General features: G+C 35.6%; 2 protein-coding genes across 2 annotated transcripts in view; one reads left to right on the forward strand and one right to left on the reverse strand.

Annotated features, from left to right (window-relative positions):
* The window catches only part of LOC106882271 (replication termination factor 2), an 11,952-nt gene extending 6,553 nt beyond the window's left edge, over positions 1-5,399 (reverse strand). Inside the window, exons 1-5 of the mRNA XM_014932885.2 lie at positions 5,251-5,399; positions 3,344-3,430; positions 2,668-2,762; positions 2,315-2,405; positions 229-365 (exon numbers count right to left, since the gene is read on the reverse strand). Coding sequence (XP_014788371.1) covers positions 229-365; positions 2,315-2,405; positions 2,668-2,762; positions 3,344-3,412 — 392 coding nt within the window. The 5' untranslated portion in view covers positions 3,413-3,430; positions 5,251-5,399. The remainder of the gene's footprint in view (positions 1-228; positions 366-2,314; positions 2,406-2,667; positions 2,763-3,343; positions 3,431-5,250) is intronic.
* Positions 5,400-6,034: 635 nt separating this feature from the next.
* Positions 6,035-13,499, forward strand: LOC106882270 (8-oxo-dGDP phosphatase NUDT18). The gene is made up of 8 exons (XM_014932884.2): positions 6,035-6,500; positions 7,292-7,455; positions 8,621-8,741; positions 8,971-9,067; positions 9,653-9,796; positions 9,927-10,032; positions 11,319-11,649; positions 12,066-13,499. The coding sequence occupies exons 1-7, from the start codon at positions 6,413-6,415 to the stop codon at positions 11,580-11,582; spliced, it is 984 nt and encodes a 327-aa protein (XP_014788370.1). The 5' UTR covers positions 6,035-6,412; the 3' UTR covers positions 11,583-11,649; positions 12,066-13,499.
* Positions 13,500-18,414: the final 4,915 nt, after the last annotated feature.

Consider the following 18,414-nt stretch of genomic DNA (forward strand, 5'->3'; position numbering starts at 1 on the left):
ATATATATATATATATATATATATATATATATACATATATATATACATATATATATATATATACATATATATATATACATACTACATATATACATATACATATATATACATATATATATATATATATACATACTACATATATACATATACATACATAACATGTATACATACATATACATACACATATATATACACACACATATTCATATATGAGCCTTTTGTACTTACTTGAACATCCCATTCATTTCTAAGCCCACCACAGGACATATATACTGTGAAGCAAGCGTATCAATGTAACCATCTCCCTTTTCTGCCTTTGGCCTGGAATCTCCAGGGTTCTCAGTCAGCTTCACTTCCTTAATATCCTGATGAAGAAAGCAAAGAAAACCCCTGTGTATTTGTTTCTATCGAGTGAAATTATCTTCTTCCTCTTAATAATAATAATAATAACTTTCTATTTTATATAATTTTTTTTTTTAATAATAATAAGTATAATAATGGTTGTGGATTTAGGCAGAAGCCAGCAATTTTGAGGCAGGAATAAGTCAATATCATCTGCTCTGATTACTTGACTGGTAACTTTATCAACTTCAGAAGGATGGAGACAATAATAAAAATGAATATTTCTTTATATCTGCCATCAGGACAAGGAGGGGGAAAAATACAAAGTCAATAATAATAATGATACTACTACTACTACTACTACTACTACTACTACTACTACTACTACTACTACTACTAATCGTAATAAGGAAGCCTATACAGGTTCACACAACCTGCTAGAACTAGGACTGCATCATTTAATGTCATTCCCAGTTGTTATTTCCAGGCCAATCCTTATACAGTAGATTCGACGCATTCCAAACATAATCCTAGAAAGATAGGTTTTGTATGTGGCAGATGTTCAGGAGCAATAAACACTGAAAATGTGCAGAAAAACAGCTTCTGTCAGATGCCAAGGGCAAAAACTAGAAGTAGTTGATAGCTTCCGTTGTCTAGGTGACTAAGTCACTGGTGAGGATGGATGCTCTGAGAGTGTAGCTGCTAGAATAAGAATAGCCTGGGCAAAGTGTGAAGAGAGCTCCTACTTTTGCAGGTGGCAAAGGACCTCTCGCTCAGAGTAAAAGGCAAACCGTATGACGCATGTGTGTGAACAGCCATGCTACATGGCAGTGAAACACAGGCCATGACTGCTGAGGACATGTGTTAGCTTGCAAGGAATGAATCTGGATGTAATGTCAGTGTGCATACACGACAGAGTGTAAGCACCCTGAGAGAAAAGTTGGACATAAGAAGCATCAGATGTGGTGTGCAAGAAAGACGACTGTGCTGGTATGGTCATGTGTTGCGTATGGATGAAGACAGCTGTGTGAAAAGGTCACACCCTAGCAGCAGAGGGAACCTGTGGAAGAGTAGACCCAGGAAGACCTGGGATGAGGTGGTGAAGCACGACCTTTGAATGCTGGGCCTCATGGAGGCGATGACAAGTGACCAAGACCTTTGGAGATATGCTGTGCTTGAGAAGACCCAGCAAGCCAAGTGAGACCGTAACCGAGGCCTATGCCAGTGTAGCATAACCAGCCCATTTAAGAGTACCCTTCAATCATTGGACAATAAACTGCGCTTCCAAAGTCATTGTCATGGCTGATGACAGCATCGCCTCATTGGCATTTGTGCTGGTGGCACGTAAAAAGCACCATTCATGATCATTGCCAGTGCCGCCTCATTGGCTCCTGTGCCAGTGACATGTCAAATGCACCATTTGAGCAATGGTCGATGTCAGTGCTGGCTGACTGGTCCTGGGCTGGTGGGATATAATAAGCACCATTCGAGCGTGGCTGTTGCCAGTGCCACCTGACTGGCTCCCATGCCGGTGGCATGTAAAAAGCACCGGAATAGGCACATTGTATCCCCATTTGTGGTAAGAAGAGACTAAAAAGGCATCAAGAAAGGCATCCAACTGGTGTGGATATCTCTGGAATTGGGTCTAAAATCTGAGGTACCAAAAAAAATTGGTGCCTCAATGTTATATATATATATATATATATATATATATATATATATGCACATGTGGGTATGTATGTGTATATATGTGTGTATATATACACACACATATTCTTTCTGTAATAGTTATTGTCATATCTTCACAAACATAATTACATTTTTCTATATATGTAATACAAATTTTCTATATTATTAAATTACATTCAATTTGATATAGTTATCTTCTGCTAGTATAAGAGCTGGTCCCACCTATGCTATGGGTTGACTTGGTATTGAAACTGAGACAGTTATGTAGGAAGATGCAATTTACCTTCAACCCTCGGAGATGACTGAAACTCTGAGCACACTCAAAACTGTTTCGATCAAGGAGGAACTCCAAAACGGTTTCTTTGTTGTACAGTCTGAAATAATAAATTGGAAATGAGAAATTAATCTTCATATTTAATTTAATACAAAAATATTCTTCAGGGGTTTAACAACACAACAGCTGTTCATGTACATGTTAATAAATATAAAACATCTTCTGGATAAATATAATATGGAAAGAGCAGATACTGCAGAAATAGAGAAGAAAAAGAAACAAAAATTAAAGGAAATACAGCCATGGAAAATAGACATTAAATGATGATGATGATATATATGTGTGTGAATAGATACACTCACCTACCAAATTCACAGCTCATAATAGGAGATCTTAAGGGTTCCTGTGAGATAGCACAGTGTTTCCATTTGGCAGCCAAGTCAGCCATTTTGTCTTTCTGAAATAGAGAAACAATTTATGAAGTGTAGATAAAATGTTAATGAGATGCGGAGGTACTGAATATGATAGATTTGTATGGGTTGATGAATAAGGAGAGTGTGGCTGGGTATTAAAGGTATCAACTGAGGTATGTAGGAGAGATGAGTGGGATGGCCATATGTGGAAACCTCTGATCTAAGGCCTACTAGATCGGTGCTGCCCAGGGACTAAACAAAGAAGCCAAAGAATAGAATAGCTCAGCAACACTATATCTGAAAATAGAGATGGCCATAGCTGTAACATCAGGACTGATCAAGGACTACATAATAGCCGGACAGTGCTGATAAACAAAACCACAAAACAGAGGCATTGATCAAAGTGAAGGATGAGATTTGATTAGCTCTCAGGAGTGATCCCTTATGCAATGGTGATACAAACTCATATTAAAATTAAAATTAAGTTTGTAATGACATAGTCACTATGAAACACAGCAGGTAAAAAAGTAACAATAACAATAATTCCTATGTCAAAAAGATTAACTGAAGAAATTGGCGATCTGGGACTCATACAGAAGCATAATGCTAGACAGAAGATCCTTACCTGTTCAGGTTTTTTCTTTGTCCTGACCAACTCATCCCTTGTGGGTATTGTTCCACCATCGCATCCCATCTTGTTGTGAATATAAATCTATACAGAGGAAAAGATATAGACAAATAGATAGATAGAGAATGCTGGCAGATATATAAACACATTAATAGAGACAGACAGCAAGATAGGTAGACAAAGATAAGTATATAGTCAGATATACAAATATGATAGACAGAGAAAGACTGACAGAGACAAACAGAACAAGAAACAGGGAGAGAGAGAGAGTCAGACAGAGAAAGACGAGTAGATAAACAGACTGGCAAACAGATATAAGTGGTAGACAGAGAAATAGGAAAGTTAACAAAGTGACAAGCAGATAGACACATAGCTAAGTAGAGAAAGACAAATAGAACCATACTTTATATAACAGTTGTAAATCTCAAAGTAACTAATAAAACTACAATACAATACAAACATGAACATAAATTTTTCAATAAACAATATTGCTTTAAATATTTAGAGCCGTTTTTTTTTTTAAATAAAATATACAGGAGAGGGGTGAATTGGTAACTGGAATAAATGGAGTAATTTCTGATTTCTCATTATTTTCTCTCTACATGTTTGCATCATCTTTAGGAGTAAAAATTGGTCAGCATAGTTTTTCGAGAAATTTTTCCTTAACTTTGACTCGATTGTAATTGAGGTTGCTAATAAAAGATTGGGATACCATTTGGGGTTTAACAATCATATTCCTTTTTTCTGTTGGATTCCTAGTCAATTTTTTTCCCCACACTACTGTCTAATTTGATAATTTTCAAATTTAAAAAAAATGATGTCTAAAATGGGGCAAAATGAGTAATGACTAATTTCAATAATTTCTCCTTTTTAATTGCATGCTGTATAAATATATCAGGAAGAGAACCAATCCAGCAGATTGTGAAGAAGTCTTAGAGAATATTTTATGCTGAGTTTTTAGATTTAGTCGAGTTTCATTAATTTCATATCATGTGTCATTTTTCCATGATCCACTTTTATTTGACAGAAATATTTTAAATTTTTGCTATATTTCTGATATTTCTGATGTATACAAATGGATATTGATGTGCATGAGTCTTTTTACAAATGTAATTCTGGAGAATTGAAGCAGCAAATTTACTTTATCATGTCTTTCATTTTGCCCCAGCTAAATTTGTATTTTATATGCTCAAAGAGAATGCTGGGCTCAGGACTAAAAGTGCTTAAATCATAAAAGTTTTTGGTAAATCTTCAGATTAACACCCGTACGATTTTCACCAGGCTGTTAGGGTTTTAGGGTTAAGGTTAGGGACGGAATTCCCTAACCCTAACACCGTAGTGAAAATCGTGCGGGTGTTAATCTGAAAATTTACCAAGTTTTTTTGGTTTATATATCCAAAGCAACTGGAAGTCGAGTAAATAGATGAATTTTAAATGTAGATCACAAACTATACCATTTGAACTAATCTAGATCACAAACTATACCATTTGAACTAATCTAGATCACAAGCTATACCAGAGACATGTATGTAGCTCACATACTACACCGGAAATTTCTTAGAATATGAATTTATAAAAATATTTCCAGACGATCAACCCTTTAATAATTGCTTTCTTTCAGATGTGACACTTTCTGGAGACCTCAATAGCATAATGGATTCAACATTTCTTTGTAAAATATATTTGTTTTATATAAATAGGAGATAAAAACAAAACATTATCAAATCTGGAAATCAGAATCATGTGTTGGTTAACTTTAGAAAAGTTGAATGACGGGTTTTGCTGTGTTTATATTATTGGATGACAAATGAAAGACATAACCCAGACATAAACATGATAGATGATACATACACATATATTGAGAGGTACAGAAATAACCCAAAATATACTTTATATAGACATACTTTATCTGATAAATCTTCACAGCTGTTTTCTCGGATCCTGTTTAGCAAAACAATTATGGCTGTCGTTCATACAGAGCTATGTTTTCAACATCAAAACCTGATTTTCGTACTTTGAACACCATTGATTTATATTGAGTGTCTATGTATGAACTCTTTATTATCGCAGATTTTATTTTAATGTTTATGCATTAGTATCCTAAAATCAAACGCGATATATTTGATTAGTCGCTGCGAAGGTATACTGTAAACAAGACACAGAAAGCCAGACGAATCAATGTTTCATCTTCTCTACAGAATGTCAACTGCGTCAAGAATCGCATAGATTATCTCAGTTAATTTAAGTTTCTCGACTTATTGTATAACATATGTGAGACTCTACCGTATGTGTACTTGTTATATAGTCTTAGCACGACTAGTTTTTATCTAGTTACTGCCTTCTCACCAGAAGTTATACACGTCTATGAACATATCTATACACATCGATGTCTCGATGTTTTATTTAGTTGTTAATACGCACTGTTTCTAAATGAAGAGACATGCAAAATCGGTGACGTATTTTACTTGCGCACCTAATTTCAACGACACTTTTATCTACTAAGCTGCTAGCTACCAGTTTAATCAGTAGGATGACCAACGAATAAACTGTAATAACCAATCGAAACTAGTCGATTTGTTCTCCTGTTTGACTGAGAGAAAGAGAGAGCAGTGTAAGTTAATCACAAGCCTATCTCTATTGGTGATGGTCTATTAGTTGCACCACTAATTAGAGTTATCTCCCTTGCTAATTGTTTTTGCTTTCGAATTCCAACTCGTCTTTGGTGGTTTCTCTCTAATAATTGCACGGGTAACATCAGTTAATTGAAGTTTCTCAACTCCCTCTAATACGCTTGTAAGACCCAACTGTGAGCCCTTATTTAATGTCTGGATTTTTTGACGCGTGAAATTACGATCCATTTAGTAATATCAACGCAGAAATCTTTCTCTGTCTCCATATCTACCTATCTGTCCATCTATCTATCTATTTCTTTGTCTATCTATCTATCTGTCTGTCTGTGTATGTTGAGACTTTGACATTAAATTACTTCTCAACTAAATTTAGTTATCGTGTTGGCGACGTCAGATGTTGATATCGGTATTAAAATAATCGTTTGACAATTAAGCCATGGAGAAAATAGCGAATGACATCAGACTTTTATTTGACAGAAAAGCTGTTGATTTGGCAAGTAAGGAGCCCGATATAAGTCGTACAAGTGAGTATTCCTGCTAACATATTCGTTTTTCGCCCACATCACTCTCCCTTTTTATGTTTTCGCTTTAGTTTAACGTCAGATTTGGCCCTTTTTTGTGCGTCTATTTTTAATCGATTGAATGTTTCTTCCCCGCTAACGTTTAAGATCTATTATCAATAAATAGAAAACATCTTTCGATCTTTTCGGGGAATATTTAAAAGTTATTTCAAAACTGTTTCCATTTTATAATTGTATTTTTACAAGGGAGAAAAGGAGAACTAGATGTCAGGGTAGGGAAAAATTAGTAACCGAGGTAAAACGAGTAATTTCTGATTTCTCCTTACTTTCTCCCTACCTCTTCGAAATCTTAACAGTGATGTTGTATATATATATATCAGGAAGAGAGCCACTTCAGCAGATCATGAAGAAGCTATACAGAACATTGTATTTACATTTGACGGATATTTGTCCTCTTAACCACTATACCATATTTTATTTAGCGAGGTCGTTGCTGGACTGCTTCCTGTGCAGGTGGCACATAAAATACACCATTTTGAGCGTGGCCGTTGCCAGTACCACCTGACTGGCTTTCATGCCGGTAGCACATAAAAGCACCCATTACACTCTCTGAGTGGTTGGCGTTAGGAAGGGCATCCAGCTGTAGAAACTCTGCCAAATCAGATTGGAGCCTGGTGTAGCCATCTGGTTCGCCAGTCCTCAGTCAAATCGTCCAACCCATGCTAGCATGGAAAGCGGACGTTAAACGATGATGATGATGATGATGATTTTATTTTGTTGTTATTATTTTCCAGACAGCCAGTATGTCCCTGTGGTGAAAAAAACAGTAGGCTACATAGTATGTGGAATAATTTTTGATAATTTGAATCAAGTTCTTATGATGCAAGAAGCTAAATCTTCATGCTTTGGAACTTGGTATGCACCTGCTGGTAGGGTGGAACCTGGAGAAAACTTGACTGTAAGTTCTCATTATAAATCTCTATTTTTCTCTTTCAACTTATAAACCAATATGTTATATAATCTTTATTTATTTCAAAAACCTGCTCATTATATAACGTTTAACCTTTTACTTTACAAACTAATATGTTATATAAATACTGTTTAGCTGTGTATATAATATCATTATTTCTCAGACTAAGTTCATGTTCTCTTATTTCAATGTCTACATCTAATGTTTATATGACGTAGTCAGAAGAAGGACAGCACCCTATGACCTTTCCCAGGGACTCTGACTGGTGGGAGGAAGGAAGGAAGTTATTCTCAAACACCAGACCTAACAGGAATGCTTACAACAGTCCAGACTCCACTAAAGCCATCCAAGGGCCAGACGGTTGTCTTGAATTGCACAACAGAATCAGGTCTATTATTGCAAATCAAGAGCAGTGATTCCTCTGACATAGTTTCTGTCTGTGAACTTCAAGCATGGATGTCATTCATTTATGAAGTTCATGTTTGAAGGACTTGCTTGGAAACAGACGAGGGTTGGTGACAGGAAAAGTATCTGGCTACAGAAGATTGCTTCAATAAAATTCGTTTGACCCTGCAAGTATGGAAAGTCAACACTAAAATGATGATGATGGTGTGTGTGTGTGTGTGTGAATACATTTTAAAAAGAATATACAACTAATATATAATTTAAAATGTCAAGCTTTGAAAATTCAGAGTTGAGGAATAATTAGGAAAGTGAGAGCAATAATTAGACGTGACTAAAAGTTGTGCATCATATTCATTTTGATTGATGCTTTGTCAGCTTTAAAGATTACCAAACTATTTCATATATTTTTCATAGCTTAAATTTAGATGTCCCTGCTTACTTGGTCAGCCCTGATCACATCAATGACTTTCCAGGACCATTATAGTTTTCCTTCTCCTTTAATTCAGACCAATTCTTACCAGAACTGCTGTGTGCAATGTGTCCTTCCTTCTTTTAAACAGCAGATTGTGAATTGTGGGTTACTTGACTGTTATTCTTGGCAGTTTGGTTGATTATATAGAGAGTTATTCATTAGTCCATAAGAAGTGAAGTAATGACTATGAACATTGGTAATTTCATCAAGTAATGAAAATAAATTGATAAGGTTTTGTTATTTCAAACATAGTGATTTATCTGCAATGTTTTTCAGGATGCTGTGAAAAGAGAGGTTTTGGAAGAGACAGGCTTGTTGTTTGATCCTCTTACCCTTATCTGTGTTGAATTTGGTTCTGGTCGTTGGTACCGGTTTACATTTACAGGGAAAACTGTTGGTGAGATCAATCTTTTTATTGTACATAAAATAAAAAGAAAATTATTGAATTGTTTGATGAGCTACTCCTGATACACGCTAATCAATAATAATAAATTGATCGCTTAACATTAAAACTGAAGTGAACTACATTCAGTGTGGGTGTTTATTGACTAACATGGCCCTCCCAAAGTATATCATTTATCATAAGTATTATCTTTATTCAAGGGAAATTTTCCATCTGTTTTCAGGAGGTTCTTTAAAAGATTCTTCTCGAAGTGACAGTGAATCTCTGCAGGCAAAATGGATTTCATATAGTGACATCAAAACTGGCAAAATTAGGTTGCGGTAATTATTTTTTTAAGGTTTTTATGTTTATAATGAATATTTTTATGATAATATATTTTTATGTTTATCTAAAAATTACTGACACTAAACTATTTTTAAAATTTACTATGATTAAAAAAAAAACATTGGAAATATGATTATTGTAAGAGCATGGAGTTATATCAGACAAAATCCCTTTGATGTGTGTGGTTGTTGTTTAACCCCAGGTGTTCTGCTAAGTGGTCAGACCTAGGACCAACTGCATTCTTGCCATGACCATCTTGTCTTTATAAAGTCATGTGGAACTTGTTTTCGGAAGTAAGATGGAAAGGTGAGGGGTAGGGGTGTGTAGAGAACAGAAAGTAGATGAGGGAGGAGGGAAGGCATGGGTGAGAGAAGGGGCAAGGTTGTAAGTAAGAGAGAGAGAGAGATAGGTAAGAGAAGAGGAGCAAGTAGTATCAAGAAGATATGATTATTTCATTTCCTTCCATTCTACTTTGATGAATTATTCCACAAAAGTCAGAATTTAAAAAAATAGACATTGTTTTTGGTTGAAAAATAAATAGAATGATGTTTATTTAGTTGTCCACTGTTTTATTCTCTCAGGTCAAAGGATATCCTCCCTCTACTAGAATTGGGGTTGCAATACAAGAAACGTAGCCCTGAAAGTTGTCATGGTGATTGCCTTCCTGTTCAGATACCCCACAAACGTTTATTTCTAAGAATGGTAATTGCAGTGAAGACAGACAGGTGTGTTTTGAGATTTCTTTTTTTTTATATATGGCAAAATGTAATCATTTCATCTTTAAAATTATTCTTCCACTGTAGGCGCAGTTGTGCATTATTCAGATTTATGGTATTGTTGACTTTATCTTTCCAGTGATGTGAAGTTATTGGTCAAGTTAAATACACTTCCATATCTCCCTGTCACTGATATCGCTCCTGATGACTGGTCCCTGTTCATGTCTGTTTTTTTTCTTCTAAGAGTAAGTGTCTGTATCATTGCTTTATCATCTGAAAATCTCTTTTTCTTGGTATTGGGTCTTCATCACTAGTTTAACACTCATTTGTTTTCATTATAAATATATTGATGTTCTATCTCAATATTTCCTCATCATACACACAAATCAAGGAATTCCTTCCTTAACTTCTGATGTAGTTGTCAGGGTGCCATCTTTCTCCAGGCCTAACCGAAATCAGTTTCTTCCAGAGAGAGAGAGAAGAATCAATTCTTGTACTGAACTTTATTTATCAACCCCTATGAGACCCCAAATGCAAAGCTGATTTCAGCACAGTTTGATGCTGGATCAAATACCACAAATATCTGATGCTCTACCAACTCAGTTGATTTGCTGCCTTCAATTATCAGATTACCAATATTTTGGAATCTCCTCTTTATACTCTGACATCATCCACTTTTGTTTAATCAAATATTCATATTTTAGTCAAAACATTTTCCATTTTTCTCTATTAATTGCAGGCTTTAATTAAATATTAAACACTCACAAACTAAATTTCATACAATGACATTGACTATAATTCTACATTTGAAACAGTTTCTTTGGATCCTCCTTTTTTTTATTTTGGAGTAACAACATGTTTCTGGTAAAGTAGGGTTGTCCTTCTCCTGCACTTCGCTCAGGTTAGGTAACCATGTATCTCTTTTTCAGCAGCACACCTGCTTCTGTATTCATTTCTGATCTCTCTCTCACCATTGGCTGGGTAAGCTTGTACCTCCTCTACAGCAAGACACCTGTTTCTCTCTCACTATACCCTTTCATCATCTAACACAAGATCACCTCCTCCAGTTCCCCCCTCCCCTCTCAAAAGGTTTTAGTCTTGCAAGTTACTTGGCGGCCCTGTCAATGTGGGTGCCACTTAAAAAAGCATCCAGTCCACACTGTAAAGTGGTTGGTGTTTGGAAGGGCATCCAGCTGTAATAAGCTTGCCAAAACTGACCTCGCCTGTGTTTGTGCCATGTAAAAAGCACGAAGTCCACTCTGCTGAGTGGTTGGTGTTAGGAAGGGCATCCAGCTGTAAAAATCCTGCCATAACAGTCACAAAAGTCTGATGCAAGCTTCTGCCTGGTCAGTTCCTGTCAATCCGTCCTACCCATGCCAGCATGGAAGATGGACGTTAAACAATGATCATGATGATGATGACCTTGTCCTACATAAAATATTATGCATTATTTTAAAATTGTTTAATATTGAAGTTCCTCACTAATATTACAACTTATTGTACTATATTTGATGTTTTCATCTTCTTCTAGGATGCTTTTGGTCAACATAGTATGGAACCTAAAATTTGTGGTATTTTATCTGTGGAACATTGTGGTCTTCCAGCAGCTGTTAATGATGGCATTTGTTTAACGTGTGTGTTTTCTTTGAATTCATCTGATGAGGAGCAACTGAACAAGTTTGTCAACCAGAACTACCAATGGTATTCTGTCAGTGATCCTGAACTTAAGAATCTACTCCTTCATTCTTTAACACCAGGAATGTCTGTGCCACTTATTGATCTCCATTCTTACTAAATAGTACTATTATCTGCCATCTGTTCCCTACTGCAGTTAGCAAGTCTCACATTTACCCACAACAAAGGTAAATTTGTTTAAAATTTTAAATGTTTATTGTTCTACCTAAATATATTTTTTCCTTTGTCACAATCTTATGTGAACAGGTAACAGTTAATCTCTTCTAGGAAGCTTTGTCTGCCAGCTCTTTTTTTTTTCTTTCTCACAACATGCATTGAATACTATCTTATCTAATATAGTATTAAATACTTTTATTTTTAAGATGATAAAGTGATATTTAAGTGAAATTTAACTATTATTTCTAGCAAGTCAAGCTATCGCATATAGGTTTATTTATTGCTTTACTTTCAACGACTTCTCCATAGTTATAAAAAGTGGGGCTGGTATTAAAATGTATGAAGGACTGATGTATGTTGTAGTTTGGAATCTTCTTTAAACTTTCTGTAATCTGTTAAGGTTTTTCTACTTTAATTTATTTTTCAGTTTAATTCATGATTGATAATCTTCTGGAATTTGTCAACACGTACACTTGCTGCACAATTAAGAGGAATGGAAGTTCACACAGAAAGTATAGATTCAAACTTAAAGCAAAGTGACAAATCATTTTGATTACAGAATGGAAAAAAAGGAATATCAAGGAATTCAGTGATGAACAACAAATACTAATTTTATTTTCATGTCCACACCAATGAACTTGTATGTAAATAAATAATGGATGGAGTTGATTTTTAAGATCTACTTCCTCCCACCCATCCCATAATCCATAATAAGTGGAATAAGGTGAAGTGGTATGGTGTGTGATAATTAACTGAAGACCAGTGAACATCTTTTAAGTTACTAATTGAAAGCATAAAATACTTCCGTGGCCGTCATTGTTTTCTTCCCGATGTTACTGATGAAACCATCAACTGTTTTTACTGGAAAACAATATAATGTTATTTATCTTTTATTTTGCTAAGATCTGTCATATGATACTGTGTGTAGAAGTAGATGATGGTGTGTTTTAAAGGATTCATTCTGCCAATAAAAATCCATGCACTGGTTGTAACACTCTTTATTCAATGACTTATCAAATACCCAGGGAATTCATTGAGAAGGTTACAGATGTGTAACAAATGACTTTCACTTATTGATTAAGACAACCAATGTGTCTATTTTTATTTGTACCCTTCTAAAATGCATCAAGACAATTGTTAATCCTTAACAAAAACAGGGAAATTTCTAAAGAAATCTTTTGAAATTTGCCAAAGCTGTTTCCATGTCTGGGGTAACACTGCTTCTCTACACGGACAGCTTAGCTTACCACTAAAGAAAAGCCACTCAGCAGATTGGTACAAAGTCTCTTTCCCTAATGTGTTCCAATCTCTGTCTCACAGATGTCACTTCTAAAGTGTGACACAAGGGACACAAACAAGTTTCTTGCTGTTGAGAAAATACCTTGGATGGAGCTGGAAAGTGAGATAAAGGTAGTGGTGTCAATGTGTCTGAGTGTATCCTCAAGATGCAAGAAGGTGAATAGAAGAGTGATGGAAGAATCAGTGATAGGGAGATGAGGGAATGGTGGGAAAGGCTTGACAGAAATAAATTGGTCAAGGGGGTCACTTTTGTGTGTACACATGATCTTTCCAGGCCCTCATATAAACAGATCTTTTCAATCACCACATATCACCAGACATCTCAGCTCTTTGTCCTCTCAAAATCCTGAGATCCCCTTTCACTACTTTGTCCCATGCTTCTTTGGGTTTCATAAAAGTTTAATATTTTAATTTATTTTATGTGATCTGTCATGATTTTTTAATGTTTTGATTTATGTCATATATTTTGGATACTTCTGTTTAAACATTACAATTTGGATGTTAAATGTGATAATGTATGGCGTAAACACTTATTTAAAATAAAATTACATGTTTATGAGTTTGTAGAATTTAAGATTCGTTATTTTTCTCAGCACAGAATTCTACATACTTGCAGTTTACCTCTGATATTGAAAAGGTCCCCACCCTTACTGTACAGACTCCCTTACTGATTCATTTTATTGAACATCCAATTTTTGGGTGCCATTTGTTATTGCAACTGTATATATCTCATCATCATCATCATCATTTAACATCTCTTTTTATGCTGGCATAGGTTGGACAGTTTGACATGAAGATGATGATGATGAGCCAGAAGGTTGTGCTGAGCTCCATTTGTACCGGATTTCTGCAGAGTTTTGAATTTTTAAAAAACTTTTTTTGCAATTGTCTGATAATACAGACATAGACTTTCCCAAATGCATCAATAAATTAACATTGATATTTCTTTCACCATTGTTACAATGGAACTGTCAAAACACAATATTCGAGCAATTTTGCTATTCAACTTCAAAAAAAGGGCATAAAGCAGCTGAAACTGCTCGCGATATCAACAAAACGTTTGGTGAGGAAATGACCTGTGAGTGGTCAGCTCGAAAATGGTTTAACCAATTTAGCAGTGGAGACCTGAGCCTTGAAGATCATGAGCATCCATCTGTCATTGATGACGGTTAGTTAAAGACCGTCATTGAGAAAGATCCACATAAAACCACTCGAGAACTGGCAAAAGAACTTCAAGTTAGCTAGAAAACTGCCATAACCATTTGCATATGATTGGAAAAAAAAAAAGCTTGATGAATGGGTACCACACGATTTGAATGAAAATCAGAAAATGTGCAGATATGAAATTTGCTTGCTGCTTCTTCTCCATAACCAGACCAAACCAAACCATTTCTTGACCGTATTGTAACTTGCGATGAAAAGTGGATTCTGTACAATAATAAAAAATGGTCTTCGCAGTGGTTGGACCAATATGAAGCACTGAAAACCTTCCCTAAACCCGAGCTCTTCAAAAGGATGGTTATGGTGACTGTTTGGTGGTGTACTGCTGGATTCATCCACTATAACTTCTTAAAACCTGGTAAAACCATTACTGCCGAAACACATTGCCATGAAATTGCCAAAGTGAATGAAAAACTGCCACTTCTCCATCTAAGACTGGTCAACAGAAGAGGGTCAATCATTTTTCATGACAATGCTTTACATGTTTCACTAATGACACTCCAGAAGTTGAGGGAACTTGGCTACAAAGTTCTTCCCCACCCTGCTTATTCCCCAGACCTTTCTTTTACCGACTACCTCTTTTTCAAGCACCTTGATGGTTTCCTGTGAGAGAAGGAGTTCAAAAATCAATCCGATGCTGAAAGTGCATTCAAAGAGTTCATCAGTTCCAGAATTCTAAATTTTTATGTTACCGGAATAAACAAACTTGTAACTCGTTGGCAAAAATGTGTTGATTGTATAATGGTACTTACTTTGATGAATAAATTTTCTGCATTGTTGAAATATATTGTGATGAATTTCATGTTTCAAAACATTGTTTACTTTTTACTCAGCCTGACATATATACCAATGCTGGTGCGTTTATATTCCCGTAATGTAGCAGTTCAGCAAAAGGAACTGATAGAATAAGTACTAGGCTTACAAAAACGGGGTCAAGTTCTTAGACTAATACTGTTTAAAGCAGTGCTCCAGCATGGCTGCAGTCAAATGACTGAAACAAATAAAAGAATAAAGTTTGAATGACTGAAACTGGTACAATAAAATTAATTCAAAATAATTGAAAGAATTTTATGAAATATTGTTTTACAATTTTATATACCTTCAATATTGCTTCTGTTTTTTTTTTGGTAAATAGATAATAATACTGAGTCTTCTTCGTTTTAATTATCATTTTTACAATGAATGACTCCTTCAGGAGCATACCTTTTGGGGTCTTTAAGTGCATCATAGACTTTATCACAGTCTGGAAAAGGAAAACAGAAAGTTAGAGCTCTAGTACGGGTATAATACGTCCCAAATTTATAGAAGGCTTCACATTTTGAAGGAGAGTAAAATCAATTTGATTATGCTGGTATTCTCATATTTGATAAAACAAGTACCAGGGGAATATTGGAGGGATCAAATCATACACTCCCCCAAGATATGCAGCTTGTCACTTCATTAGAAATCAAGGGGGAAAGAGAAAAAGAAAAGGAGAAGGAAAAATAGGAAGGGAAGGAGGAGGGGTAAAAAGAGGAAACTACACATATAATACAAAACTTAGAAGCAGTGCTACAGATGTGCCAGCACACACGAGCCTGAGACATGGCTGCCCTCGCGCACTTCTCACGAGGAATTCTGGAAGGAGCTTCGTGAGACCAGTGCAGAGACACTTCTGGGGAAAGAAAAAGAAAGACGCCATCGGAAAATCGATTGTAACAGTGACTCAATCAATCCCTAGGGACATCTGAAAAAGGAATTTTTATATTCCAAAATATTATATTCAGACGATGGATGATTAAATTAGAACAGTTATTATAGTCCATTGTTGTTGTTATGGTGCATTGTTGTGCCATTCAAAACACATTATTACTATTTATTATTATTGTTTACAATATTTCTAAGTATTAATCAATGATAATAATAATAGTAATCAGGCAGTGGCTCTCTTGGTTTCTGATCTTAACTGATTGGAAGTGTTATCGTGTACATTGTTTTGTTTTGGTATAAAAGATGCGCAACAGCAAATATTCTGCTCAATACCACAGATTTGCTTGTCAGTTGTTTGACCTTAACCAGTTGAGCATGTCCCTTGGCGGCTGATGATATGTGCATCTCTGATCATGAGCAGAAGTATTGGGGGAGCATCATAGCCATGAGTTGAGAGGAATTCTTTGGGGTTTGAATAATTCATCTCTGCAAACATGGGTGTTTCATTCATCGTCCTTCAACAAACCTTATTCAGGGACCTTTTGAGTGGCATTCTTTTGACTCAATTGTAACTTCAAACGCAAACAGAGCTGAAGCTGAAATTCATTTCTTGCCAAAAAGAAATATAATTTCGTCTTGTTGCTGTGATGGCAGCAACAACAACAATGACTACAGCAGCAGTGACAATGTGAACAGCAGCTGCAGCACAGACAGCAGCAACAACAATAACAGCAACTGTATCGGCAACATTAGCAGCATGAACAACAAGACCGAAAACAACAAAAGTAACATGAACAACAAGATTGAAAACAACAACAACAACAAGAGCAGCAATAATAACATAATGAATCTTTACTGAACCCCTGCCAAGCGAGAGGCCTTCTTCTCTTGAAGTTCCAGTTTAATTTTCCCTGTTACAATCAGTTTCTTTTGGAAACTTTTTCTCTCTCATAAACTGAGGTAAGGTAACATTCGTCACTATTGCCTGAACGTGTGATTTTGTAGTGTTGTAATGTGATCTTACCGATATAAATACCAACTTCTTTCCAAAAGACGCTGCTCCATTGGCACTCTTTCTTCATGCAATCATGTTTCGTTATGGTAACCCAAAACGCCCTTCCGCAGACACATTCACCCACAACCATGCATCCTTTGCAAGATGGATAGACCTCTAAAAAAAAAGAGAAATTACAAAATAATATCTAAAGTGAGTTTATAACGATAATAATGATAACAACAACAATAATAATAATAACTAGCGTGACCCGTGAATATTTCATGGAAATAATGGTAAATGTATTGGTTTATATCTCAAAACTTTATCCGAAAAGCATGAAAGCATAGTCTGTGTTGTGTCTGGATCAAAAGAGAGTCACTCATCTGCTGCTACTCATTGAAAAGTGAAGGAAATCGAAATACAATCATTACTTAATGCACTTTACATACTTTATACACTATTTTATAAACTTAAAACACAACACTCTCCCTGTTTCTCTGTCCTTTTTCTATCGCTTTTCGCCTTTCCCTTCAACTAATCACCTGAAAACATTACAGACGAGCTATATAACTTTTCTATTTTTTCCTTTACACTTTTCGACAGTCGTCAGAAAGATGGTCAACTCTTGAACAACGGCATTCAAGGGTTGACCATCTTTCTGACGACTGTCGAAAATAATTTGAAGCAGATTTGGCTGCTATATTTTTAGGTGGAGCTATTGCATGGAGGTGGCTTGTTTCCAGGGTTACTCTAGTGGAAATGCAGAGACACAGATGCGGTGTTGGTAGCGGGGATTATTTTCGGCGATTGCTGCAGCTGTTGATGTGTCCCACACAAGAGTTGACGGCAGTATCAGCAGCAACAGAGGATATCCATGTGCAATAAATGATTGGGTGATGAACAAAGACAGTGGCCCGTAAGCACATTCGCGATGGAAACTTTAGGCATGTTCTCGTAATGACACTGAAGAAGTAAATCATATGGTGACAACAAGTCTTCTTGCATAATCTCGCCCTAAATATTCAACAGTAATACTGTTACGATAGATGAGAAATGAATACAAACCTGCATCAGTCGGAATGACAGGCAATATAAGCATAATTATCAGAACAGCCCTCATCTGCAATGGAAAAGTAAATAAAAGATATGGTATGTTTGCAGTTAAGATCGTGCTCATAGTAAGTTCACCTCACAACCTTGTTTTTGCATTTTATCGTACTGCACAGCATTTTAGACATGTCTTCCACCAGAGATTTGCCTTGAGCACTTACATGTGCGTGTGTGTGTGTGTGTTGGCAATTAGTAGAAATTTTCAATAGTTTAAAGTGGCCAAAGACTTTTGCATGGTACTGTATTTATATATATATTATATATATATATATATATAAAAGATAATAAGAGTGAAAAAACTACAGAAGGCTTGTGTTACATGGTTAAAGTATATATTTAAATTATGTCAGATTTTTTGATGGTTTCATTTATGATCTGGCTTTTGTGTATTTTTGGCAGACCATAGAAATACACAAAAGCCAGATCATAAATGAAACCATCAAAAAATCTGACATAATTT

This window comes from Octopus bimaculoides, chromosome 21 (genome assembly GCF_001194135.2).
Source record: "Octopus bimaculoides isolate UCB-OBI-ISO-001 chromosome 21, ASM119413v2, whole genome shotgun sequence".
NCBI lineage: Eukaryota > Metazoa > Mollusca > Cephalopoda > Octopoda > Octopodidae > Octopus > Octopus bimaculoides.

Excerpts from the sequence above, each read along its gene's own strand:
- LOC106882270 (XM_014932884.2), top strand. The coding sequence starts at position 6,413 with ATGGAGAAAATAGCGAATGACATCAGACTTTTATTTGACAGAAAAGCT. Across the intron at positions 6,501-7,291 it reads GCCCGATATAAGTCGTACAA|ACAGCCAGTATGTCCCTGTG; the intron begins GTGAGTATTCCT and ends ATTATTTTCCAG. Across the intron at positions 8,742-8,970 it reads ATTTACAGGGAAAACTGTTG|GAGGTTCTTTAAAAGATTCT; the intron begins GTGAGATCAATC and ends ATCTGTTTTCAG.